Below are 27365 nucleotides of genomic sequence, written 5' to 3' on the forward strand. Positions count from 1 at the left end.
TTTACGGATTGAGATATGTATCAGATTAATTTTGGTGTAAGCCTGATTTTGTTCACAAATCAATAAATATCTACTAAGTACTGATTATGTACTCACCTATACACTGTTTTCAGTTTGTTATTCACATAAGAAATTACCTACAGGGGCAGCTAGGTGGCGCAGTGAATAGAGTACCAGCCCTGGATTCAGGAGTACCTGAGTTCAAATCTGACCTCAGACACTTAACACTTACTAGCTCTGTGACCCTGGGCAAGTCACTTAACCCCAACTGCCTCACCAAAAAAAAAAAAAAGAAACTACCTACAGGTAACTTTTTAAAAGTGATGGGAGGGGGGCAGCTAGGTGGTGCAGGGGATAAAGCACTGGCCCTGAATTCAGGAGGACCTGGGTTCAGATCCAGCCTCAGACACTTGACACTTACTGGCTGTGTGACCCTGGGCAAGTCACTTAACTCTCATTGCCCAGCTACCAAAAAAAAAAAAAAAAAGGTGATGGGAACATGACCAAAAGAAGAGGAATTGAGGAATTTCCTGTAGTAGGGTTGAAAATTAATGTAATCAGATCATAGCTATTAGAAATTTAGTTTGGGATAACACAACAACATTGCAGAGGCAGCATGATATAATGGAAAGGCTCTGGAATTAGTGGACCTGGGTTCAAATTCCACCTCTGATGCTTACTACCCTACTACAAATTAGTTCATTTATACCTTGGACAAATCCCTTAATCTCCATGGACCTGTTTCCTCATCTATATATATAGAATAAGGAGATTAGACCAGATGGCCTCTGAGAAAGAGCAATGTTTTTACCTTAAGCTTATTAAATGTACAGGGACTATAGCAGCCAACCACTACTAGTGGAAACCCCAATTCAAAATCTGAGTTCCCCTCATCTATTCACTCCAAAATGATAGAAGCAGAAAACAATGTGTAAATATTAGGAGCTATATAGGGACAAGATGTTGATATCCCAGGTACCATGTGTAACTCTCTACTACTGAAAAATCTTTCTTGTGATTTGTTCTACTAATAAAAGAAATAGGCCTTATATGCCTTGTAACTACTAGGCAATCAATTAGCTGTCTTCCAAAAATAACAGAGCAAGCAACATGTTTGTAAAAGGCATACAAAATGACTCTCCAAATGCTACCCAATAACATTTGTAGGGAAATAGGAAGTTCAGAATCATCTCTAGAAGATATGTCATATATCAAATATTATATACTCCACTCCTAGCATAACTCTGAATAGTTTTATACTATAAAACAAAGTTTAAATGAAAATCAAGGACAGTCTTAAATAAAAAAGGCATAAAAGTAGAACAAGAAGGATGAAAGCCCCTGCATAAGATAGAAAATACTATCCTCACTTTGCCCCAGTAAAAGTTCCAGGAAAAAGGCTAATTTTGTATACATGAGTTTCAAGCCATGGGCGAGGTGGAGCAGGAGGTGACCACTAGCTGACAAAGTCATTGATTTCTTCCATATGTATTTACTTATCTGAGTCACCACCAGAACAGGGTATTTCTCCCCTTAGTCTCCCTAAAGTATGGAATAAAGCTCAGATTCCTTATATCCTACAAAGTACTATTTCCAAAAATATTCATTATTAGCTGAGGCCTAACTTCAGCTCCTTTTCTCTGAAGGTGAAGGAAAGATATAAACTATAGTGGTAAAACGGTTGAGCACACAATTGTAGGATGCACTGTGGGAAAACTAGTACAGTAATGTAAAATGAGTAGAGCTATGAATTGGTTCAAACATTCTGGAAAAAATTTGGAACTATGCCCCCAAATTCACTAAAATGTACATCCACTTTGATCTAGCAATATCATTACTAAGCATATATCTCAAGGATATCAATGATGGAGACAAAGGTACTTTGTATAAAAGTACGTATGGGGGAAGCTAGGTAGAGCAGTGGATAAAGCACTGACCCTGGATTCAGGAGGACTTGAGTTCAAATCCGGCCTCAGACACTAGACACTTACTAGCTATGTGACCCTAGGCAAGTCACTTAACCCTAATTGCCCCACCAAAAAACAAAAACCAAACAAAAACCAAAAACCAAACCAAAAAAACCAGAACAAAACAACAACAACAAAAAAACCCACACCCAAAAAAACAAACAAACAAAAATAAAAGTATGTGTAGCAGTACTTTTTGTAGTAGAAAGAACTAGGGGGAAAAATAGGCGCCCAACTATCTCTACACATAACTAGAAAATAATAAAATACTTTTTTTTTTGGTAAGGCAATTAGGGTTAAGTGACTAGCCCAAGGTCACACAGCTAGTGTCGAGTGTCTGAGGCAGGATTTGAACTCAGGTACTCCTGAATCCAGGGCTGGTGCTTTATCCACTGCACCACCTAGCTGTCCCAAAATACTTTTATAATTAAAAAAAAATAAAGTAAATGATGTATTAAAAAAATAGGTGCCCATCAACTGAGAAAGCTGTATGAGAATATAATCAAATATTATTATAGCAAAAGAAATGACAAATAAAGGATCCAAAGAAACATAGGAAGACCTGAATAAAGTGAAGCAAATGTAATGAGCAGCACCAGAAGAATAACTTAATTTGAAGATAACAAATATGAGAAAAACTGGAAATCTCATATTCACTCACAACTTTAGGAGTCTATCTTAGTCTTCACTTTCTCTTCACAATTCAATTGGTTGCCAAATCTTATTAATTCTCCCTCTTTTATACATACTCCATTCTAGATACTCACATAGAACTCAAGAGAAGTGAGTTGTCAAAGGTCACATTGTTGTTGTTTGTCCTTCATTCTTGAAAGGACCATGACATCAGGGTGATGTCATGACTTGCAGTGAATTGGATTTAAGTGAGACAGGGCTATGCAAAGTCACCAACCTCACTCTCTCCTCCAGAGCCATCTGGGTCCAGTGACGAGACATATATAAGGATGATTGGAGATGACTCCAGATGTTTAAGGCAATTAAGGTTAAGTGACTGGCCCAGGGTCACAGAGCTAGTAAGTGTCTGAGGTGAGATTTGAACTCAGGTCCTCCTGTCTTCAGGGCCAGTGCTCTACCCACTGTGGGTACCTAGTTCCTCAAAGGTCATATAGCTAACTAGTGAGAGAACAAGGCTTTCACCCTCTGACTCCAAAGGAAGTCTTCTTTCCAGGGGTTGAACTAGATGACCTCTAGGGATCCTTCTATCTCTAAATCTAGAATTTTAGCATCTTTTAATTTTTCCCTGATATTAATTGTTAAATTTATTTTATTTACTCATTTTTCCCCAAAAACAAACCAGATAGAATCATACCCATGTACTCTGGACATTTTAAACAAATTTCCTTCAGGTAAGCACTTGCTCTCATGTCAAATCTTCTCAACTGAATCTCTGTGCCTAATCCTAGGATATCTAGTTCCAACATAGGCTGCTCCGAATTTTCAACAAGGTGATAACACTGTATTAAAACCTGGGCAGGAGATAAAAAGGAGAGAAGAGAAACCATAATCATACAAAAATTTTTGTAAAATAATGTAATTACCTCTATTCCTTATAATAAATGCATAAGGTTCATAGTAGTGTCACTTCATTGTTCTTTACATTTTTAGTATTGCAAATATTAATTCTATGTAAGGAAATATACAACTATGCATTGTATTTTTTAAAAGTAGCTTCTCAATCAACTCTATAGAACTGGAAAAAAGAGATTAAAAAACTATAGCTGCTATTTGAAAACATCCAGAGGAAGATGACCAAGATGGTAAAGAAGCCTGAGACCATACCATACCAAGACATGATAACTGACCCTAAGTCAACTATCTCAAGGACTCTGTGATGGAAAGGGGTTTTAGACCTGTTCTGTTTGGTCCCAAAGGACAAAACTAAGAACAATATGTAGATGCATGCTGCATACAAAAAGATTTTAGTGCAGGATAAGGAAAAACTTCCTAATAGATGTGTCTAAAAGTGAAATGGGCTGTCCCAGAAGGTAATGGAGCTCTCTCTCACAAGAAGTCTTCAAGTAGGGCCTGGATGACTATTTGTCCAGATCATTATTGAAGGCATTTTTATTCAAGTACAGGTTGGACTAGGTCTTAAGAGTTCCTTCTTACATGGTTGTCTGTAATATTAAAGCGCAAGTCACTTAACCTTATTTGCTTGAGTTTCCTCATTTGGAAAAGGAAATAGCAAACCACTCCAGTACCTGCTAAGAGAACCCCAAATGGGGCCAAAGAGTCAGACACGACTGAAAAACAAGTAGAAACAAAAACAAAGAAACACATATTGGTGGGGAACACATTAAACAGCAAAGAGTAGGCTTCTTTTTCCTGAAAGCCTCCAGGCTGATCCTGAAACAGAATTAAAAGAAAATTCTCTAAATTATAATCAATAGACAGGTGTAGTATGAGAAAAGATACTGGTCTCCTATTGATCGTTTTCATCCCTCTCCAACAGCAAAAGATTAATCACTGCAGACAAAGGTGTACTAGAGTCAGCTTGTACCTGCTCTCAAGAGTCAGCACACTTAAATTTTCAGGGTGAGCATTTGCACCTCAAAAATCAACAGGTAGGGCAACCACTAGCTGCACACTGGGGTGCCTCCTTCTCATGAGAATGAAATAAAGAGGCTTTGTCACCTCGCTGCTGAGTTCCTGAGAATTATTGAGAAGAGGATGGATTTTTCCCTCACAATTGGAGGTCCCACCGAGATGTAAGGAGCTGCGGGGCCCTCCGGGTTCCAGCACTCCCAGCACCCTTCACCAGCAAAGGTCGGAGCCCGGAGGGGGCCACCCCCAACTCCTGAGTCCAAGGAACTCAGCAGAGACATCGCAAATGCAGGGTGGAGCATGCTCACCAAGGGGAAGGGACTTCTGGACCAGACTCCTTGAGTTTCCAGCTCACCAATTTAAGCCTGGAGACTGGGTATTGATAAGAGCCTGGAAGAGCAACAAGTTGGAACTTGATTGGGAAGGGCCATTCCTGGTGTTACTTTTCACTGACATTGCAGTGAGGACTGAGGAGCAAAACTGGACTCTACTCACTACTCTCAGGTAAAAGGGGCACCTTTACCAGAAGAAAAAAACAGCCAAAAATCAACAGGTAGGTAGGTAGCTTGGAAGTAGGGCCCCACTGTAAGAGGGAGTTAAAAGTCAAGTAAAAGACAGCAAGATGAGCAAGCAAAGAAAGTTGAGAACTATCAAAAGTTGCTTTAACAAGAAGGAAGATCAAGGTGCACCCTCAGGAGAGGATAGCAACCTCAGGTCCCCTATGTCCAAAGCTTCCAAGAAAAATATGAATTGGTCTCAGGCCATGAAAGTGCTCAAAAGGGACTCTGAAGAGAAAGCAGGAGAGATAGAAGGATGATTTAGAGAGGTGGAAGAAAGAATGGAAAGAGAAATGAGAATGATGCAGGAAAATCTTGAGGAAAAAAGTCAACAGCTTGAAAAGCCAAATGGAAAAAGAGATACAAAAGATCTCTGAAGAAAATTAGTGACTTTATGAGAAACCAAGACAAAGTAAAGCAAATCCAAATGAATAAAACAATAAAGGGCAATATGAAATATCTCCTTGGAAAAACAGCTGACTTGGAAAATAGATCCAGGAGAGATAATTTAAAAATCATTGGACTGCCTGAAAACCATGACCAAAATAAGAGTTTAGACAGCATCTTCCAAGAGATTGTCAGGGAAAATTGCCCTGATATTCTAGAAGCAGAAGGTAAAATAGAAATTGAAAGAATCCACCAATCACCTCCTGAAAGAGATCCCAAAAGGAAAACCTCCAAGACTATTATAGCCAAATTCCAGAGCTCCCGGGTCAAGGAGAAAATATTGCAAGCAGCTAGAAAAGAGGAATTCAAATACTGTAGAGCTACAATAAGGATAAAACAAGATTTAGCAGCATCTACATTAAAGGACTGGAGGGCATGGAATATGATATTCCAGAGGGTAAAGGAACGGGGACTACAGCCAAGAATCACCTACCCAGCAAAACTTTCAGGTATTTGTGATGAAAAGACCTGAACTGAATAGAAAATTTGTCTTTCAAATACAAGACCCTAGAGAAGCAGAAAAAGATAAACAGAAAAAAGAAATCATGAGGGATATTAAAAGATTAAACTAGGGGCAGGTAGGTGGCACAGTGGATAAAGCACTGGCCTTGGATTCAGGAGGACCTGAGTTCAAATCCAGCCTCAGACACTTGACACTTAACTAGCTGTGTGACCTTGGGCAAGTCACTTAACCCTCATTGCCCTGCAAAAACAAAAACAAAAAACGAGATTAAACTGTTTACATTCTGACATGGGAAGATAATACTTCGAACTCATAAGAACTTTCTCAGTATTAGGCTAGCTGAAAGGAACACACTTAGAGGACTCAGGTCTGAACTGAATATGAAGGGATCATATCTGTAAAGCATTTATTTTTTGTTTATCCTTGTTCTTCGTGGGGCAAGCAGGGTGGGGTGTCGTATGTCTGGGGCCAGATTTGGACTTGGGACCTCCTGGGTTCAAGGCTGGTGCTTTGTCCACTGTGCCACCTAGCTAACCCATGATGACATCTTTAAAATACGGTTGAGGGGTAGGAAGAATGCACTGGGGACTGGGGAGAGGTAACTCACATAAAGGAAACAAGAAAAAAACTTATGGAGGAGAAGGGAAGAGGGGGAAGGAGTGGAGGAGTGAGTGAACCTTACTATCATCAGAATTGGCTCAAGGAGGGAATAACATACATACTCAAGTAGGTATAGTAATATATTTTTGCCCTGAGGGAAAGTGGGAGGGGAAGGAAATAAGCGGGGGAGGAGTGTAGAAAAGGGGAAAGAGGGAAGGGCAGCTTGGGGGAGGGAGCAGTAAAAAGCAATAAATAAATTAATAGATAGACAGATAAATAGATAAATCAATTAATCAATCAACAAATGTTGTAAATCAGGAACAATTTGTTTTGATTGTCAAGACTTTAAAAAGTGATGGAGAAATTATTAATGCATATTAAACTATAAAAAGTATATTGTGAGTGTTTTTTTCAAAGAGGAAGAAAGGAAATTAGCATTTATTAAGTGATTAATATGTGCCAGGAACTATGCTAAGTGCTTTCCAAATATTATCTCACTTAATCCTCACAACTCTATGAGGTAGATAATATCATTACTACCATTTTACAGTTAAGGAAACTGAGGCAAGCAGAGGTTAAGTGACTAGGCCTGGGTCACCTCAGATCTTCCTGACTACAGGGCCAATATTCTATTCATTGTGCCACCTAGCTGGCTCATAGAACCAATTGTTAAACACAACAATGACCATAACTACTTTTTTTTGGGGGGGAGGGGGTGTATGAGGAAATTAGGGTTAAGTAAATTGCCCAGGGTCACACAGCTAGTAAGTATCAATTGTCTGAGGCTGGATTTGAACTCAGGTCCTCCTGAATCCAAGGCCAGTGCTCTATCCACTGCGCCACCTAGCTGCCCCCATAACTTCATTTTTGGAAAAAAAAAAAAAAAAAAGGATAGCAGCACAGTATGAAAAAAATAAAGACAAAAAACCAGTATCCAACATAGGAAAAAAATTACCCAATTCAAAAATTGGCCTTCCTTTTACACATCTAAGTTAAGCATTTTATGTTCTATAATTTTCTCTATCCCTTTTCTGGTTTAGAATACATCTCCTACTTATATCCACAAAAAAGGAATATGATGTGCTACTCTTAATTTTTTTCACGTTATGATCTTTAATGTTAAGATCACATATCTATTCTGAATGTTTTAGAATGATGGATTATTGCTTGTTTTCCTGTTTTGTCTAATCCTAACAGTTTAAGTCTCCTTTACTAGATTCTTCATCTAGGTTGTGCCCACTAATGGTGGGTATCCCCACAAGACTCCTATCTTGGGCTGCCTTCTCTCCACATGATTCTCTGATCCTTTTATCTAGTCTAGTATTTAACTAAGTTACTCTCCTGACATCCAGTCTCACATCTCTAACTATCTACTGGATATTTCAAACTGGAAATGTAACTCCTACATATCTTAAAGCAAAATGACAAAAAATGAACTCATTATTTTGCCCTTGAAACCCTTTCCTTTTCCTAAGTTCATCCAGGGTTACAACCTAGGTTTCATTGTCAACTCCTCATTCTCATTTAATTCCTAAACCTAATCTGTTGTCAAGCACTGTTGATTCCATGTACACAACATCTCTCATATACTTCACCTTCTCTTCTTTGACAAAGCCATCACCCTGGTGTATGCCCTTATCATCTCACCCTTGTGGATTCTTTCACTAGCCTGCTGGTGGATCTCTGTGCTTCAACTGTCTCCTCTACTACAATTTATCCTCTACTTAGTGCTAAAGTGACTCTCCTAAAGTACAGTTCTGAGTATGTCACCTCACTACTAGATATAGTAAATGGTTCCCTACTCCTTCTAGGATCAAATATAAAATCTCTTATTTAGCATTTAAAGCTCTTTACAAGATGTACAAGATGGATACTAGTCTACTTACTAGACTGTGGTAAAAATTATTTGTGGTTAAGATTAATATCGAAAATTTTAGCTGAATCATTTGGGAGGAGCCACACCTGGCTCACCCTGAGACTGTGCATGCTACTAAGCAGCTTTTGAAGGACCTTCCCTTTTGGGGAGGAAAAACGCTAGACCTCCCCTTTTGTGGGAGGAAAACTCCACCAGAAGGCAAGGCAACTTCCAGTGGGCAGGGCATTCAAAAGGTCCAGTTCTTTCAGCCTAGAGAGGAATCTCAGGCAGTGCTCAGCTCCTGGTGGCAGTTCAGGAGCACATGCTTTGAGCTCAGTCTTGGGCATGCTGGTTCTCGGCCTGGCAGGCAGTTTGGGATTTGGTGAGTTTTATAAAGGAAAATCCTAAATTCCTTTGAACTAGTTTAATCTCTGGGATCGTATAGACTAAGCTTAGAGCGAAGACTGTCCATCTGTATTTCTACTTCCTTATTTCCCTAATTGGTTTCACCTTTGTGGTCTAATTAATCCCCAAGAAATAAAACCTGATCCTTTCTGAACTAAAGCTCAGAGGCTCCTTTTCTTATTGGCCTGGGAGGTATATATAAGAGGGAAAGTTTAAAAGGGGGATTAATGCTCCATATATCCAATTTTGGCCCTCACAAGACTTAGCACATGATATTCTATCTCCTGTTTCAGTGACTTTGCATAGAGTTGTGCCCTATTCCTTGGAACTATCTTCCTCCTCATCTCCATCTCTTGACCTCCCTGGCTTCCTTCAAGTATAAGCAAAATCCTTACTTTTTCCAAGGGGCCTTTTTCAGTGATCCTCAATGATACTCCCTTCTCTCTGAGATCACCTCCAATTTACCCCTCTGAGAACTGGAATACCACCCCCTACTGGAGAGATACTGTAGGGAAGCCCCACCATGACAAGAAACCTGGTGAGGACAAGTCAGGTGGTCTTCAACATCCGGAAACTGGCTGGCTTGCATTTGTAGAGCCGCCTGTTAGTTCTGTCTATCAGGGCTGCCAGTCAATTAGCTTGGGGCTGTGTGTGTGGACAGCCCTGTTTCCTGTGGGAGAGGGGGCTTCTGGGAGAGAGAAGGGAGGAGAAGGCTCACTCCTGCACTCAGGAGAGAGAGAGAGAGAGAGAGAGAGAGAGAGAGAGAGAGAGAGAGAGAGAGCGCGCGCGAGCGCAAGTGAGCAAGAGAGAGAGACTGCTGTGGTAGTGAATTTGTCTATCCCCTTTTTCACTGTCCCTAATTCTATTAACTTCACCTGTGTTGTAGATTTGTTCCCATTAATAAAACCTGATTTTTTTTTTAAAAAGGGGTTGTTAATCTCCTTTCTTACCCCAATATTACAGCGAGCCGCCCAATTAACTCTCCCCATACTAAATTTGGCCCTTACACCCCAGATATATCTTATCTGGACATAGTTGTTAGCGAGTTGTCTCCCCCATTAGAATATAAGTTTTTTGAGAGCAGAAACTGTTTTTGCTTTTCTTGTAACCCCAACATTTAGCACAGTGACTGGCTCATAGCAAGTACTAAGTAAATGTTGCCTGATTAAGTCATAATTTTGATTCTTTAGTTATTGTGGAATTCTATGGTTCCAAAACATATATTGCCTCCAGAAGAATATTGGTAAAATTTTTAAAAATTTAAAAAAGAAAAAGAAAAAAAAGAAAAAAAAAGAATATTGGTATTTAACAGATATGTCTTAAATTTAGGAAAAACCGTGAGATTATTGCAATCTCTCAAACATAATCCACCCTTTTTAATTCTGAGGATAATATATTATTCATCTGTAGTGTGTGAATAAATTATATTTACTTATGAATAAGCCCTATGAACTATTCAACCAACCAAACATAAGGATTTGGACACAGATTTTCATTAACCAGTTTTTGTTGGTGTAGATTCTTCAGATAAAACTTTGGTATGCAAAATACATAGAAAACCTGCAGACAAATATAAGACCCAAAGTTTACAGATAAATGGTAATGGGCTATAAACAAACAGTTCTCAGAAGAATTGCAAACTATTAACAATTATATAAAAGAATGCTCCAAATCAATCAGAATAACTAATAAGTTTCATTTCACACTTAGTAAACTGGCAAAGAAAAGAAAAGATGAGAATTGTCAATACTGGAGGGGTTATGGGAAGACAGGAATGAGTGCATTATTGATGGAGTTATGAATCATAAACAACCAATCTGAAAAGAATTTGGAATTATGCAAATAAAATGACAAAAATGTCATACCCTTTGGCCCATACATTCTACACTACTAGGCTTATGAGGAAGTCACTGATAAGAAGAAAGTCCCTGAACATATCAAAATATGGACAACACTTTTTATAACTACAAAAAATTGGAAACAAAATATATGCTCATCAAATGGGGAAAGGCAAAAATAAGTTATGGTACACAAATATAACAGAATATTACTGTGCTGTCAGAGACAATAAATATGACGACTATAGAGACATATAGGAAGATTTATACAAACTGATGCAGAGTGAAATAAGCACAAACTATGACCACAACAATGCAAGTGGAATAACCACAATGTAATTTAAAATAAATGTTTTGAAATTACGAACAAAAGTATAGCTCCAAAGAAGAAAGATGAAAAAATACCCCCATCTCACTCCTCTACAAAAGTAAGAGGTCAGAAGAAGAGTTAAGATGGTAGAGAAAAGGCATGTGCTTGTCCAAACTCTCCCAAATCCCCTCCAAAAAAACTTTAAAAAACACCTCATTAAAAAAAGTGGCAGAACCCACAAAAGGATAGGGTGAAACAATTTTCCTGCCCAAGACAATTCAGGTCAGTAGGAAAGGTCTGTCACATTAGTGTGAGAGTACAGCACAGTTCAGCACTAATGCAGCCAGTACAGGTCCTGCCCAAACAAACTAGCAACAGCCCTTGTAGGCAACTGAATCAGTGGCAGCAAGAGAAGTTTCTGATACTCACAACCTACTGATGGTAAGAAGCTCAGACAAAAAAGGAGATAACAGGGATCCCTTTGCTGGCACTGAGTGGAAAATTCTGTTGAATTGCCTATACTCAAAATCTGGGTCACAGTCCCAAGGTGTGGAGGAGCACCCATACTAGAACACCAATGTTTGCAAGCCTGAGGGGAGTGAGAACCCTGGTTGCAGTTCCAGGACAGAAAAGAATGCTTATGGTAGCTCAGAGAACAGAGCACAGTCCAAGAGAATAGTAAACACACCTCTCCTTAAATCATACCACCTTGGAAGAACTGAAAACTTAGAGACCCCTAGAACTAGTTCTGAAAAGAGCAACAAGAAAAACCTGAAGCTTGGGACAATGCCCCCTTCACCATGGGAGCAGAGCCAAACATGAAGTTAAAAGTCAAGAAATAGGCTGGAAAATGAACAACAACAAAAAAAACCTGACCATAGAAAAGTCTATACTGACAAGGAAGATAAAAACACAAGTTCAGAAGAAGACCACAAAGTCACAATTGCTATATTCAAAGTCTAAAGAAAAATGTGAATTCTTGTCAGGCCCCAAAAGAATTTCTGGAAGAACCCCAAAAAGATTTTAAAAATCAAATAAGAGAGGTAAAGAAAAAATTGGGGGAAAAAATGAGTGATACAAAAAAAAACCAAAAAACAAACAAAGAAAAAAAAGTCAAGAGCTTGGTAAAAGATGCACAAAAATCAAAACAACAACAACAATAACAAAAACCTGAAAAACAGAAGAGTCCAAATGGTAAGAGGCACAGCACAAATATCCAAAGTAGAGAACACCTTAAATTCTACTTGGGTGCTTATGTTTACATAAATATAATATAAAGAGAAGGCAAGTTTAGATAGACTACAGAAGGCATGAACAATATACAATGAGGCAGGAAAGACAGGTTGGGGCCACGTTGCTAAGAGCTTTAAAGGCCAACAGAAGAGGGTCTATGTTATACCAGAGGATGTAGTGAGGCACTAGAGTTGAATGGGGGAGAGGGAGCATCATGGTCTGTATTTAGGGAAAATCAGGTAGGCAGCAATGTTGAGGACAGACAAGTAGGAGATTTGAAACAGGCAGACCAATTATGAGGACTTTTCCAAGGCTCTCTTCTCTAATGTTCTCTTTTCTATGTACACCAGTTAGAAATTTTTATAAAGACTAATATGTTTTAAAATTTATTTATTTCTCAGGAAAAAAAATCAGACTTGGGCAGTCTAGGGACTTTATCACAAGAATTAAACCAGAGGCTTTGAAATGAAGAAAAAGACTGGATAGGGAATATTGGAGGAAGGAAGCATAAGACCAGAAAACTTAGTTTTAAAATTTAGACCCCTACACCAATTCTTCCACCTCATTCTCTATAATAGATAAGATCCAGTGATAAGGTCACAGGGAATAATATGAAAAAAATAGGGCAGCTAGGTGGCACAGTGGATAGAGCACCAGCCCTGGATTCAGGAAGACCTGAGTTCAAATCTGGCCTCAGACACTTAACACCTATTAGCTATGTGACCCTGGGTAAGTCACTTAACCCCAATTGCCTCACTAAAAAAAAAATTTTATTTTTTAAAATCTGAAAAAAATAAATAAATAATAAGACCATTTAGTATCAAGTCTTGGAGGATGGAGATGGGAAGGAAATAGAGGAAAAAAATGGAAAGAGGAGAAGAAAGGACGACTCCAAGTGAGAATAACAGGAAAGGAAGATAAGTTTCTGTGGCCAAATTTATTCAAGACAACCATTTCAGAACAGCAAATACTGCATAAAGATGATTCTAAGTAAGTTGGTATAATAAGGTTGGCCTATATATTAAAAAGGAGACATCAACTGAATAGCTTCAAGATATTCATCTACAAAATTTAAGATTTCTTCCCTAAATCAAGAAACAAGAAAAAAATATAGACACAGATAACAAAAAATACATTCTAGATTTTAGCTGAAGTTTGATAAAAACAATTCCCATTGTCAGAACTGTTGTATTAAGTTATACAAATAAAAATTATTACAATTAAACTTTTAAATACCTATTTGATTTTACCATGTTACATACCTCAGGTATCTCAAATCTCATTGTAAAATCAATCAAGTTTATAGGCTCTTGTTTCTGAGACCGTCTTTGTCGAACATTATAACTCGGAATCGGCACACAAGGAGTTTCTTCTATTGGACTACACGGAGCATCAAAAAATTCCTCTTCCGATTCTAAAAGTCACAACATGACATTAATAAAAAAGAGCAAACTGATTTTGTTATAATAATATTTAATTTTTGAATAAACATTTAATAACTGGAACAATGGCCCAATAATAAGTTAAAGACTTAAAATAATTATTTAAAGAATCTTAAAATTCTCTCTCAATAAACAATATTCTGGAGTGAACATAAAATACACACATACAATAACATTAAGCAAGCCTCAATTTAGGGAATACAACTTTTCCAAAATATATCCCACAACTCATTGTAAAAAAGTTACTTAGGAATTTGTTACATATCAAAATAAACCCAAGCAAGCTTAACAGATTCACTCATGTCTGAGTCGTCTGGCCTTTGAAGCAATAACACTGGTACAGTTGCTCAGAAATAAGTGCCATTTTTTGTACCTTCAACTAAACCTGAAAGTATATCATTTAATCATAGTATTACAGAGTTAGAACAGACATCAGAGACATCAATTATTCCAAAGTACTTATTTTATAGATAAAGTAAGCTTAACTTGTCTTGTACCCAAGGTTATATATGTACTAATGATGTTTACTCATTACTCAAACTTAGCCTTTAGCTCACAGAAAGTATAGATCTCAGTGTTAAGGAATATATTGAAATAGTGCTTTTTTTTTTCTGAAAATTCTTTAATATACTTTTTTAAAAGATGTCCATAAGCAAAGATGAAAACACTACGTCAAAGAAATGGCAGTGCAATAGGAAAGAGTAAATGTTATAATATCAATTAGTCAGTCAATAAACATACTAAGCACTGAAAATACAAAGAATGGTAAAAGACTCCCTGCTCTCAAAGAATACATAGTTGAATTGGGGAGACAGCATGCAACAATTATGTACAAATTCTACAAGATATATATGTGATAAACTGGAAATAATCAATGAAGGGAAAGCACTAAAATTAAGGGGATCAGGAAAGACTTCCTGTAGAAGGTGGGATTTTAATTAGAATTTGAAGGATACCAGAAAACTACGAAGCAGAGATGAGAAAGAAGAGGCATGGGGAATGGCCAATAAAAATGGCCAGATTTGGGGGTCAGAGCATCTTGTCTGAGGAGTAAGAAGGTCAATGACACTGGTTCCGAGAGTAAATAAAGAGGTGTAAGTCATAAGAAGAGTGAAAGGGTGTGTGTGTGTGTGTGTGTGTGTACACACACATGCACATGTGTAGGAGTGGAGAGTGATCAGGATATAAAGGGCTTTGAATAACAAACAGAGGAATTTATGTTTGATCCTGAAGATAATGGAGAGCCACTGGAGTTTTCTGAGAAGGGAAGTGACATGGTCAGAATTGTAATTTAGGAAGATCACTTTGACAGCTAAATGGAGGAAGGACTGAAGTGGAGAGAAACTTGAGGAGGGAGACCAAGTAGCAGACTATTGAAACATTCTAGGAATGAGGTGGTGATGGCCTGAACCAAGGTGTTAGCAATGTCAGAACAGAAAAGGTGGCAAATGTGAGCGATAGTACAACAGGACTTGGCAACAAATTGGAAATGTGGGATAAGAGAAAATGAAGAATTGAGAATACCACCTAAGATCATGGGCCTGAGGCCTGAGAAAATTATAATGCTCTCAAAATAACAGGGAAAGTTAGGAGCCAGGGGGTAAAATAATGAGTTCATTTTTTAACATGTTGAGTTTAAGATGTCTACAAGATATCCAGGTTGAGACGTAAAACAGGCAGTTGAAGATGTGAGTTGAGAAGTGAATAGAAAGGTTAGGACTGTGTAAGCAAAATTTAGAACTGTCAGCATAAAGATGATAAGTGAAATCACAGGAGCTAATACAATCACCAAGTGAAATACTACTGAGGAAAAAGAACTGAGCCTTTGAGACGCCCATGGTCAGCAAGTGTAACCTGGATGAAGATTCAGTAAAGAAGCTGAGAAGGAGCATTCAGATAGGAGGAAAATCAGGAGAGAGTAGTATCATAAAATCTAGAAAAATGAAAATATCTAGTGTCAAAGGCAGCTTTGACAAATAAAAGGTCATTAGTAACTCTGGAAAGAGTGGTTATGGTTGAATGATTAGGCTGGAAGGCAGGATGTAGTTAAGAAGGAAAAGTAAGAGGTGAAGGCACCTATCTATCGCAGATGGGAGCACACTCCCGGAGTTTAGCCAGGGAAGATATATGAGACAATAGCTAGAGGAAATGGATGAATCAAATGAAGATTTTTTTTTTTAGTGGGACAGGGGAGACAAGGACATGTTTATAGGCAGTAAAGAAGCAGCCAGCAGACAGAGAGATTAAATAAGAATGAGAATGCTGGAGAGGATAATCTGCTGGAGAAGATAGAATGGAATGGAACTGCTTATACATGTAGAAGAGTTTCCCTTGGCAAGGGAATGAAGGATGAGAAAATAGCAGAAAGGACCTGAATGATGGGAGATAAGGAGAAAAGAGGTAGCTCCCAGCAAATGACCTCAATTATCTTTTTTTTTTCTTTTAAAATAAAATATGAGGTAAAGTTTTCAGCTGAAAAAGTGAGGGGAGAAGCCACAAGACATTTGAAGAGGGATTAAAAGATTTGGAAGAGCTGCTGTGATAACTAGGGTAGCGAATTCACTAAGGAGGCATAAAATAATTGCTTTGCTGCAATGAGGACCCAGTTGAGGTTATGTAACAAATTTGTAGTGGACTCAGGCAGCATAGTTTCGAGATTTCTCCAGGTGTATTCAGCAGTATGCAAGTGAGAGTGAAGGCAGCAGATGGTGAAGACAGTGCAGTTTAAATAGTTCACCAAGAAATCAAGATGAGGAAGAGAAGAATACACAGATAGTGCAGGGGTAACGACCAGAGAAAGAGCTGATATATCAAGAGACTGAAAGTCATAGTGATATGGGAAAATACAGGGGATGAAACTGAGGCTCGAGCTGAGACCCCCAAAATGAAAGTAGAACATACTGTTTGTTCCCCTGAAGTCTGTGGTTCAGTACCAACTTCCTGACATATGCCTCTGTTTACTGAAATATGCCAAGTAGCTCACCACAATGTACCTGTGAAAACCTGCATGCATTTTCACGCCTAAGAGATATAAAAACTGCAGCTTGGACACTTGGTGGCTGCCCAGAGTATCAGAGGCTACTCTGCTTTGGGCCGGCGAGTCAATAAACTGTTCTTCCTTATTCCTGAGTGCCGTTTGGGTTTCTCCATTTCCCACAACAATAGAATGGACTAAGAAGAAAGTTTGGGGTTGCAAGACAGATGAGGAAGTAGAATGACAATAAATTTTGATAAAATAAGGGAAATTTAGAGTTTCATGAACATGGAAGTGTTGCATTTGTGGGTGATGGTATCACATAGGACATACTTCTTAGAGTCCAAAAGGCAGAGAGCCTACTGATAATCCTATTTACAGGTGACATTTTGATTGTAATAACCTTTTCACTGAGGTCCCTGAATACTTGAGATTAGCCCAATTATCCACGCAGGAAAAAAAAAAATGAAAAATATCTATTGTCCAGATTATGAAATGCAGTAGAATGTCATTACCTTTAAATTTGTGTGTACATAAATAGGTGTCCCAAAAGATTTAGTGCTGTTTAATCTTTAATAAACGTATACATAATTGAGAAAATATTTGAATGGAATAACTTGTAATAATTCTGTAGACCCCATGAGTTCCTAATCCATGGGTTGGAACCCAATAATATTGTGATATAGAGAATACAAGACGTGTTTAATGTGTTTTATTTGTTGATTTGCAAAAATCCCTGCCCCCAAGTACACAACACACACACGTAAAATAAGCATGGACTGCAAATGCATATGCATGTATCTGGAGTAATTTAATGTCACTGATTTATAAATGCGTCCATACACATACACATATATAACAAGTACTGCAAATAGTGACCTGAGCCAAGAATTAAATAAGAGGATGAGAGTAAGAAGGAATGCACTTGGGAAATGACACACTACTTTCAATGAACTTAAGCTGCTACCTGACACAAAATTTCTTACTTTATAAAAACAATATTCTTCCAATTATGTTATATAGCTACAAATACTTAGCTCAAAGGGCGATAAAAATAATATGCTAGATATAAATAAGTTGCAATATATTATTTATGATAGCTACCAAACAACAAGTGGTATAAAAGCTACCTTCTTAAACTCTGGGTTGCAATGCCACATGAGGTCATTTAACTGAATAAAGGGGTCATGAAAAATTTGGCAACAGTAAAAAGTTATGTATAGCTATTTTATATACCTATATACCTGGGGTTGCATAAAAACATTTCAGGCGAAAAGGGGTCATAAGTGGAAAAATTTAAGAAGCCCTGGTATAAAAGATACCATTTAAGAAATATGTTCCTAGAAAAAGAAAGCTATTAATATAGTTATAGCCCACATACTAAAAGGCACCCGGAAAATGTTGTTACCTAGAAAAAAGTTTTCTGGAGCTTTGGATAGATCTTCTAAATATCCTTATTCTAAATGATGTGCTTATTTCCCACAATGATGCTGACTGCAGCCCACATTTTTTCATACTGTGCAATTTCTATGAAAAACCTACTTTCCAATACATCCATTGAATCTTTACTGTGATAATATATTCATTTTAAAGAGAATATTCTATTATTGTGCTATAAGAAATAATAAACAGGATGATTTCAGAAAGGCCTGGAAAGACTTGTATGAACTGATGTATAGTGAAATGAGCAGAACCCAAGAGAATGTTGTGCACAGAGACAGCAATATTGTTTGATGAATTGTGAATGACTTGACTATTCTCAGCAATACAATGATCCAAGACTACTGATGAATTATACTATCCACCTCCAAAGAAAGAACTGATATTGATGGAACAGACTGAAACATGCTATTTTTGAATTCTACTTTTTTTTTTGGGGGGGGGGGGGGACAACGAGGGTTAAGTGACTTGCTCAGGGTCACACAGCTAGTTAGTGTCAACTATCTGAGCCTGGATTTGACCTCAGGTCCCCCTGAATCCAGGGCCAGTGCTCTATCCACTGTGCCACCTAGCTGCCCCTTGAGGCATACTATTTTTCACTCTCATTTTTTTCTTTTATTCAAGTTTTGTTGTACAAAATGACTAATATGGTAATGTTTTACATAATAGTTTATGTATAACCCATATCTGATTGCTTAATGCCTCAGGGAAGGGGGGAGGGGAAGGAGAGATAAAAATTGGAACTGAAAACTATAAATCAAAATGTTCATTACTAAATAATTTTTTAAAAAGAATATTCTTAAAGTAGTTTTACTTTACCATCTTCGATAATGGATTGAAGTTCCAATAAAGGAAGCAGCCTTTGTGAAATCTGTGGTGTTCCAAAAGAAGAAGATACATGAACCTTAAAAGACAGAAGGTTTTATAAAGTTATAAAAATACACACAAAAATGTTGTAGAAATATTTTGATAAGGAAACCATGAATGAAAACAAAGTATGGAAGAGATTAATATGAATTCATAAAAATAAAATCACAAAATAGTTTAAAAGAAATTCATTTTGAAATACGAATACCAAATTCACTAATTAGGGTTGTATTTGTAACTTTTTTTAAAATAGTCATTTCCTAGAATTTTAGAATTAAAATGATCTCTGAGGTCACCTCATTATATTTTCTATCCAATTAAGGAACATGGGTTGTAACATTCATGAGGTTTATTCAGTTTCTACCCAACACAGTATTCTAATTGTGGAGTGCTCTGATCATTAGAAAGCGCTTCCTTATAGTTTAAATCCACTTCTCTGTAACTCCTTTGCATACATTAGGTCCCACTTGTACCATAAAACTATACTGAATAAATCTTTCTTCAATGTATTTTTTAGCTATGTATATAAATGATAATCATATGGCAGATTATGTGCAACAGTTGTCCTATCAGTTAATAAGTCTACATCCTACAAGCTTCAAACATTTATGTAATTCAAGTATATTATTTCTTACCAAGGGCAGTAACAAAAAAGACCAAAAATAAACTAAAAAGACGTGGTTCAAATATGCAAACATAGGTAAAAGCCGGAGTATAAATTTAATCTTAATTAGAACACATTTTGATACTTATTCTCTCTTTAAGAACATTAATACAAAGACCTTTCATACGATACACACAATAAATTAAAATATACACTAATAAAAAGATGTCCAAGTAGGGATCTTTCCAAACTAGTTTTAATTAAGTGATAATGGCAATTTATTGTTTGAATCCTAATGGATTATTTCAAATACTTGAAAAGTTTACTTTTTCAAATAGTTTCCTTTCTAGCTTAAGATATTAATTTGATTATCAAATATCTCTTTATTCATATAGTTTACAAATGATTGTTTACAAATTCTGAATAAGAGGAGTTCAAGTTAATAGGACTTTACATTGCTATTTTATTCAAATTAATCTGGAAGGGTATGAGGCTATATAAAAACAATGTGCAGGGGTAAAAAAAACCACATCAATAAGAGGTTAAGGGGGCAGCTAGGTGGCTCAGTGGATAGAGCACTGGCCCTGGATTCAGGATGACCTGAGTTCAAATCCAGCCTCAGACACTTAACAATTACTAGCTGTGTGGCCCTAGGCAAGTCACATAACCCCAATTGCCTCACCAAAAAAAAATAAAAGAGGTTAAAAGAGAATTTTCATCACACTGAATCTATCTTTTAATGGACTACTATCAAAAAAAAATTGTGTAGTTCCAAACAGAATCAGGCAGACCTCTGGGTTAATTACTTGGTTGTTGTTGTTGAGTCATTTCAGTAACGTCCAACTCTTTTTAATACCATTTAGGGGTTTTTTGGCAGATATACTGGAGTGGTTTGCCATTTACTTGTCCACCTCATTTTACAAATGAGGAAATGAGGGAAATAGTGACTTGCTTAGGATCACACAGCAAGTAAGTGTCTGAGGCTAGATTTTAATTCATGAATATGAATCTTCCTGATTCCAAGTTCAGTGCTCAATCTACTGTACCACCTAGCTGCCCTTAAGGAATGATTAGAGTAATTTATTTATTTATTTATTTGGTTTATTATTTTTTTTATTTGTGGGGCAATGGGGGTTAAGTGACTTGCCCAGGGTCACACAGCTAGTGTCAAGTGGCCGAGGCCAGATTTGAACTCAGGTACTCCTGAATCCAGGGCTGGTGCTTTATCCACTGTGCTATCTAGCCGCCCCTAGAGTAATTTATTTTAAAGAAAAAAAAAGTCACCTGAGTATATCCACTTTAAATGTACTCAGAGGACTCACCAATCAACTTACATCTCTAAAAAGATAAGTACAGAAGACAGAAGCAAGGTACAGATAAAAAGGATGAACAAATATTTGCTATAGTACTATAAGACAATACCAATTATGCTACAGTTCAGAAAGAACTGAAATTGTTGATAAAAAAAATGGCAATTGCAGCAAAGAATATTCAGAAAGTAGTAGTTAATGGTTCTATATCAATTAGAAAGGAGGTCTCCAGTAGAGTGCCACAAAGAACTATGTTCAGTCTGAGCTGTTTAATACTTTTATCAATTATTTGCATAAGTGGCATACTTACTGAATTTATAGATGACAAAGTGTGGAAGGATAAGGAAAACAAGAAATAACAGAAGCTAGAAATATTTTGAAAGATAAGAACATTGGGTTTAATCTAGTAAACGTGAAATTTAATAGTAATAAATGTAAATCTTGTCCTTGGGTTCAAGAAAATGACCTCTCAGGTACAAGATGAGGGGGTCTGGTTTACACAGCAATTTATCTGAAAAAGATCTCAGTGTTTTATTGTACTATAAGGTCAGTATAGGTGAAGAATGCATCGAGGCAGCCAAAAAATTAATTTGTAACTTGGGCTGAATTAAGAGAGGCATACTTTCCAGGAATAAAAAGTGATATCACACAGCATTATGCTCTGGTCAGACTACATCTAGAATATCCCATTTGATTCTGGGCACCACAGTTAAGGAAAGACATTGAAAAATATCCAGAGGAGAGTAATCAGGATCATGAAGAGCATTTAGTCCATGCCACAAGGGAATTAGTTGAAGGAATGGGGATATTTAGCTTGGAAAAGAAAAGAATCAAGAGAGATATAGCTATCTTCTACTATTTGAAGGACTATTATGTGGTAGACAGATTAGAATTGTTCCATTTGTTCCTGGAAGGGCACAGGAGAACAAGGGTGAGAGGGGTTGGGGGTAAAAGTGAGATAAATTTTTTTCTCATATGTTAATAACCAATTATTAATTAAAATTAGTGTTTTCCCTTCCTGTTTCTTCATTCAGAAACTACCTCTGTAAGTTATTCAGCCAGTCTCTGAAGGGCACTGCTGATAGATGAGATTGCTCAAATCCTTGGGATAAGTGCTTTTCAAATGGAATCCAGTCAAGGTGAGATCTTGCCCTAAGAAAATAAGCCTCTGTCCATGGAACCTTCCATTAAGATTTAGGGCAATGCAGTTTATGAAGGGAAAAACCAGTCAGAGTAGTCTGGGTAGAGATGGCTTGTTTTGTCCAGATTGTTGTAGGTGGCTGAGTCTCCTGATCGGGTCACATACTCAGCAGGTAGAGCCACCTCTGATTATAATATTAATTCTCTTATTAATTATTAACCAATCAGTTGATTTCTGCCTGTCAGGACCACCCACTTTTCCAAGGATAGTTAAACACTCAGTGGGCCCCCAAAGTTCATCTTTGGTTTATGAGAGAAAGCCAATGACTATCACATTGCTAATTATTTGCTAACTACAATTAATAAATTATTAATTGCCCAGAAATTAGATCTCAGACTTTTCATGCATCACAAAGGGTTGAGAATATAGAATTAGGAGCATAACAGAGGAAGCCGCAAAAAGAGGATCAAGGTGTGGAGGGAGAAAGCATTTTCCAACAAACAAAATTAACCAGAAGTCTAATAAGCTGCCTTGGAAAATAAATGCCCCTAAGTGGACCTCCTCAAGCAAAAGCTTGATGACTACATGTTACAGAGGAGAATCCTTTTTGGACATAACATAAATTAGATGAATGTTGAAATCCCTTACAATTCTAAAAATCTGAGATTTTGTAAAATTATTTTTTAGAAATACTTAATTTTCTTAACGTTTCAAATATCCACTGTAATATTTCTTTAATATTTTAAAACAATACTTTACCAGAGATGGTTTTGAAGGGGCAGATACATCAGTTCCACTTTGTGGCCTTGGAATACTTTTAACTAATTCCAAAATCCCTCTTAATTTTTTATCTGAAACTTGCAAAGAAAGTAGAGGCAGATGTCCAAAAACTTTGAATCTATACCAAAAAGATGAGACGTCATTAACATTTTAAGTTAATTAAGACTTAATTAAGAAAAAATTATATTTTACGTATTTTTCTTTCAAATTAGTCACATGTACATACACAGTATTCCCTGAGTGCTATCTCCCAGATTTCCTTTTCATTTTTAAACCTATTCTCTCTAATTATGGAATGAAAGGCTTGTTTCTGATTTTAATCATTTCAGGTAGTAGTAACAAAGGAGTGTTTTTTTTGAAGAGAGTTTTCTCTTTGTTCTTCAAATTACACTGGAACCAAAGATAAATAGTTTTAGCTACCTTAAGGAACTTGGGGGTGGGAAATGGCAAAGCTGAGTCAAAAAAGACAGTAGGGGATGCCTGAGTTTTCCCTTCATTCACTGAAGCCTAAGCTCTTCCTCACTACATTCCTATATAGCAAGATTCCCAGGAGATAGGTTTCCAAAATATGTTCTCACTTGCCTCTTTCCTTCCAGGACTGGGTCTCTCCCTATATATTTAAAGTAAAATTATCATGCGATTCTAGGCAAACAATTTAAAGACTCATGGGTCAATATTTCTCCTGCAAATAATGCAAGTCAACAAGATGGAGAGAGAAGGTAGACATCCAGCTATTCCGTAGGGTGAATGTAGAAGAAAGAAATGATAGGAGATAACTGGTGAAAAAGAGTTATTATCACACTGATAGGAAAGATCAAAAACGTAAGCTTTCCTGGAAGATTACTAATTATAAATGGATAATTAAACAGAGAATATTGGAGAATAACGATCAGAATTGTAGTGTGTTGGTGATATGGCAGTACTAGTAGCAATAACAATGGCAGCAACGGCGGTGGTGTTGTTGATGATATTAATGATGGAATGGTATATCGTGTCAAAGAAATAACTGATGCTGTCAGTTCCAAACTTGATTTAAGTTCTACATAAATAAGGGTTAGTAAAGTAGTTACCATAGCTGTAGACCAAAATTTATTCTAAGAAGAGCAATAAAACACTGTCATCATGGGTCATCTTCTAAAACAAGGAATTACTTTCATTATATATAGCCAGATATTAAAATGTACTCGTTTAAAAAGGATAATCTATACTTTTAAAAGAGATGAATATATGAAACGTTTTACTAATCATCCACTTACTGAGAAACAAAAGCCCTTATAACCAAGAGATGAAACATACTTAGGCATTCTTATATCTGTGTCAACCATGGCCCTGGACAATTCCACATTAAAATGCAGCGGCTCCAAGATATGCTGATGAGAACGCTTGACTTTTCGAGCTTCTTTCCAATCATCACCTAGAAACAATAAATTAACTACATGAATATATATATATATATATATATATATATATATATATATATATATATATATATATTTTTCCCCTTTTCTTCTTATTTTTTTTTGTGTGGGGCAATAAGGGTTAAGTGACTTGCTCACGGTCACACAGTTAGTGTCAAGTGTCTGAGGCCGGATTTGAACTCAGGTCCTCCTGAATCCAGGGCTGGTACTTTATCCACTCCACCACCTAGCTGCCCCAACTACATATATACTTGCAACACATAGGATCTGAAAGCTTCAGCATAATCCAGGAACACCTCCCACCATCATCTGTTTATTATCTTCCTCCCTTGAGTATACTGATCCCCCCAAGTTCATTTTTTCCATTTCTTTCTTCTCTTGCTGCTGCTTAAAGCTCCTATTGACTTATACTCTTGAGAGACTTCCTCACAAGCCAGAAGTATTAGAGTAGAGTAGTAAATATCATTGGACAAGAAGCTAAATCATTCTAGAAGGAAGAATAGGCTGGGTAGAGAGGGTACATATCAGGACTGATACTTAGAAAAATCAAAGAATAAACAGAATTACATAATTTCACAGTTTAGTCCCCAATCAATTATATGTAAACACATTTAAAGACTGGGTGTCTTTTTTTTTAAGAACACTCATGGTATTAATGGAATTTTAGTGAATAAAGTAGTCAATCTACTCTATATAGAAATACTATCATAGCCATATCATATCATATCATAACTAAGTATGTAACAACAAGGGCTTTCATCCTTTCTTTACAAAATCTTCCCAAGCATTATCATGAGCACTATTAATGATCTTTAAGAATCAATATCCATAAAATATGCAAATTAACTCCCTTAAAAATTATTTTTTAAAAACAGTAATATAGAGGAAATTTTTGACAAATTTCTCTCTACAACTTCATGTTTCTACACCATGTCTCTTTGGTTCTGGAAATGCAAACTAATTGTAATATTGGCAAAATTGAGATATAATTTCAAAGGTAATTACAGCATATCCAAGAACCAAATTTGGATTACCTTTGGTGTAATCACTATTTTGGATTAAAATTTGACAGTTTGGAAAAAGAAAAACTAAACTCTAACTCCAGGGAAATCCCAGAATTATATTCAATCCCACTGGGTTATCTAAGTTCTCATACTGCGGGAATCTGTCAGACCCAAAGAAAAAAATAACTCCAAAGGATGGAACTTCCAATTAAAAAAACACCCAAGATTCAAATTCAGAGAATACAAGAAAAAAACAACAATGATTAATGTTATACTTACCAGCTGTGCTAAAAAGTAGCTGTATGCTACTAAGTTGAATATCAAAATTATCATAAGCTCTAGATATAATCTCTTCTATATTAGACTGGCTTTTTTCAATGTGTGGTAACTCAGAACGACTTCTGCTTGACACCTTAAAAGTGAATATTATGAAGATATATTTAAAAGAGTTCAAAAGTATGGCTTTGCTTTAAAGTTTCCATTTTTTTAAGAAACAATATGGATTCATATATGTGGGAAAACAAAAAGACTACAACAAAATGATATAGGCAACAATCTCTTTCACAAGAAATGCATCACAAATGATGTGGCACAAAAATCATATGTACAATTAAAGTACAGTAAACAGAAAAGTTTTGTCTCTGGAGGTGAATAGCATTTCTAAGTTTGAAAAGACCATATACCAGAATCTAATTAAATAACGACATTTATTAAAGTATTATTTAATGTTTACTAATAATATCAGATAAAAATAACTTATTATGGGATATTTCCTTAAATGCCAATGATACATAAAAACAAGTCTCTGGTCTGGTATAATAGAAAATACAACAGACTAAGTTAAGAGACTTAAGGATGTGGTAGAGCACAGTGTAGAGTGATATATTTGGAATCAAAGAGCTTGAGTATAAATAATGATGCTTCCAAATACTAGCTCCACTTCTTGGAATCCTAATAACCTTTCAAAGGTCAACTCCAAAGGTTACCTCCTTTAAAAGTCTTTCCTGCAACTCCATATTGTTAGTCCCTTCCTTCAAAAAAGATTTTGTATTTATTTTGAAAATGTTCTGTAATTATTTATCTACAAACATGTTGTACTTGTATCTCTAGCACCTAAAACAGTATTTACTAAATGCTTATTGACAAATTATTCATTATGATCAAGTTTGATTTCTAATAGGGATAAAAATATGGTTCAATATTAGGAATAAATTAACATAATTTACCTGATTAAAAACAAAAGCATCAATAGGTTCAGAAAAACAAAGGCTCTGACAAAGTACAATAAACATTTTATGCTAAAAAGCCCACAATACGTAGCACAGAAGGACCTTTTTTAGCATGATAAAAATCATATGTATAAAACCAAAAGTTAACCATCAATGCTATGTGGAAAGCTAGACGTTTCCCTTTAATTAGCTCACTGTTGAGAAAATCAAAATAATAGAAATGACAATACTAGAGCAGCTAGGTAGTGCAGTAGATAGAGTGCTGGGTCTGGAATGAGGAAAACCTGAATTCAAATCTGACCTCAGACATTTACTAGCTGTGTGACCCTGGGAAGGTCACTTAACCCTATTTGCCTCAGTTTACTCATCTGTAAAATGAGTTGGAAAAAGAAATGGCAAACCACTTTGGTATCTTTGCTAAGAAAATCCCAAATGGGTTCAAGAAGAGTCAGATGTGACTGAAACAACTGAATAATAACAAGGATATCTTGATCACTTCTGTGCCAATCAAAACAATTGTAACGATTGGAATGACGCCACCTGCTGGAGACTTACTGTAGAAGAGTTCTGCCCATGAAGCGAAGGTCTTTGAGGGCAAGACCAGGAGTCTTTTCTTTGGTGTCAGGAAGTGACGCGGGCTAGTGGGAGGAGGAAGGAAGAGACTGGCGCTCAGTCTCACGCTCTTCCCTCTGGACTCTGGTGGAGAAGGGAGCTAGAAATGTGCTCTCCCTTTAATAGATAGGAATCTAGGCCTTTCTCTCTCTTTACCAAATTCTTATTCTCCTTAATAAATGCTTAAAAGTCTAACTCTTGCTAAAGCTTATAATTTATTGGCGACCACTCATTAGATATTTTAGACAGATAAGCTAGAATTTTAGCCCTTAACACAATAGAAATGGCAATACTAGTAAAAAGTTCC

General features: G+C 36.6%; 1 protein-coding gene across 5 annotated transcripts in view; it reads right to left on the bottom strand.

Annotated features, from left to right (window-relative positions):
• VPS13A (vacuolar protein sorting 13 homolog A) overlaps window positions 1-27365 on the bottom strand; it is a 244393-nt gene that overhangs the window by 157929 nt on the left and 59099 nt on the right. For all 5 annotated transcript variants that reach the window (XR_006352770.1, XR_006352771.1, XM_043963495.1 and 2 more), the window contains exons 21-26: window positions 25497-25629; window positions 24092-24209; window positions 22775-22913; window positions 18913-18997; window positions 13500-13651; window positions 3295-3451 (exon numbers count right to left, since the gene is read on the bottom strand). Coding sequence is in view for 3 of the 5 variants with exons in the window: in XM_043963495.1 (XP_043819430.1) it covers window positions 3295-3451; window positions 13500-13651; window positions 18913-18997; window positions 22775-22913; window positions 24092-24209; window positions 25497-25629 (784 nt within the window). In the remaining 2 variants the exon portion in view is untranslated. The remainder of the gene's footprint in view (window positions 1-3294; window positions 3452-13499; window positions 13652-18912; window positions 18998-22774; window positions 22914-24091; window positions 24210-25496; window positions 25630-27365) is intronic.

This window comes from Dromiciops gliroides, chromosome 1 (assembly GCF_019393635.1).
Source record: "Dromiciops gliroides isolate mDroGli1 chromosome 1, mDroGli1.pri, whole genome shotgun sequence".
NCBI lineage: Eukaryota > Metazoa > Chordata > Mammalia > Microbiotheria > Microbiotheriidae > Dromiciops > Dromiciops gliroides.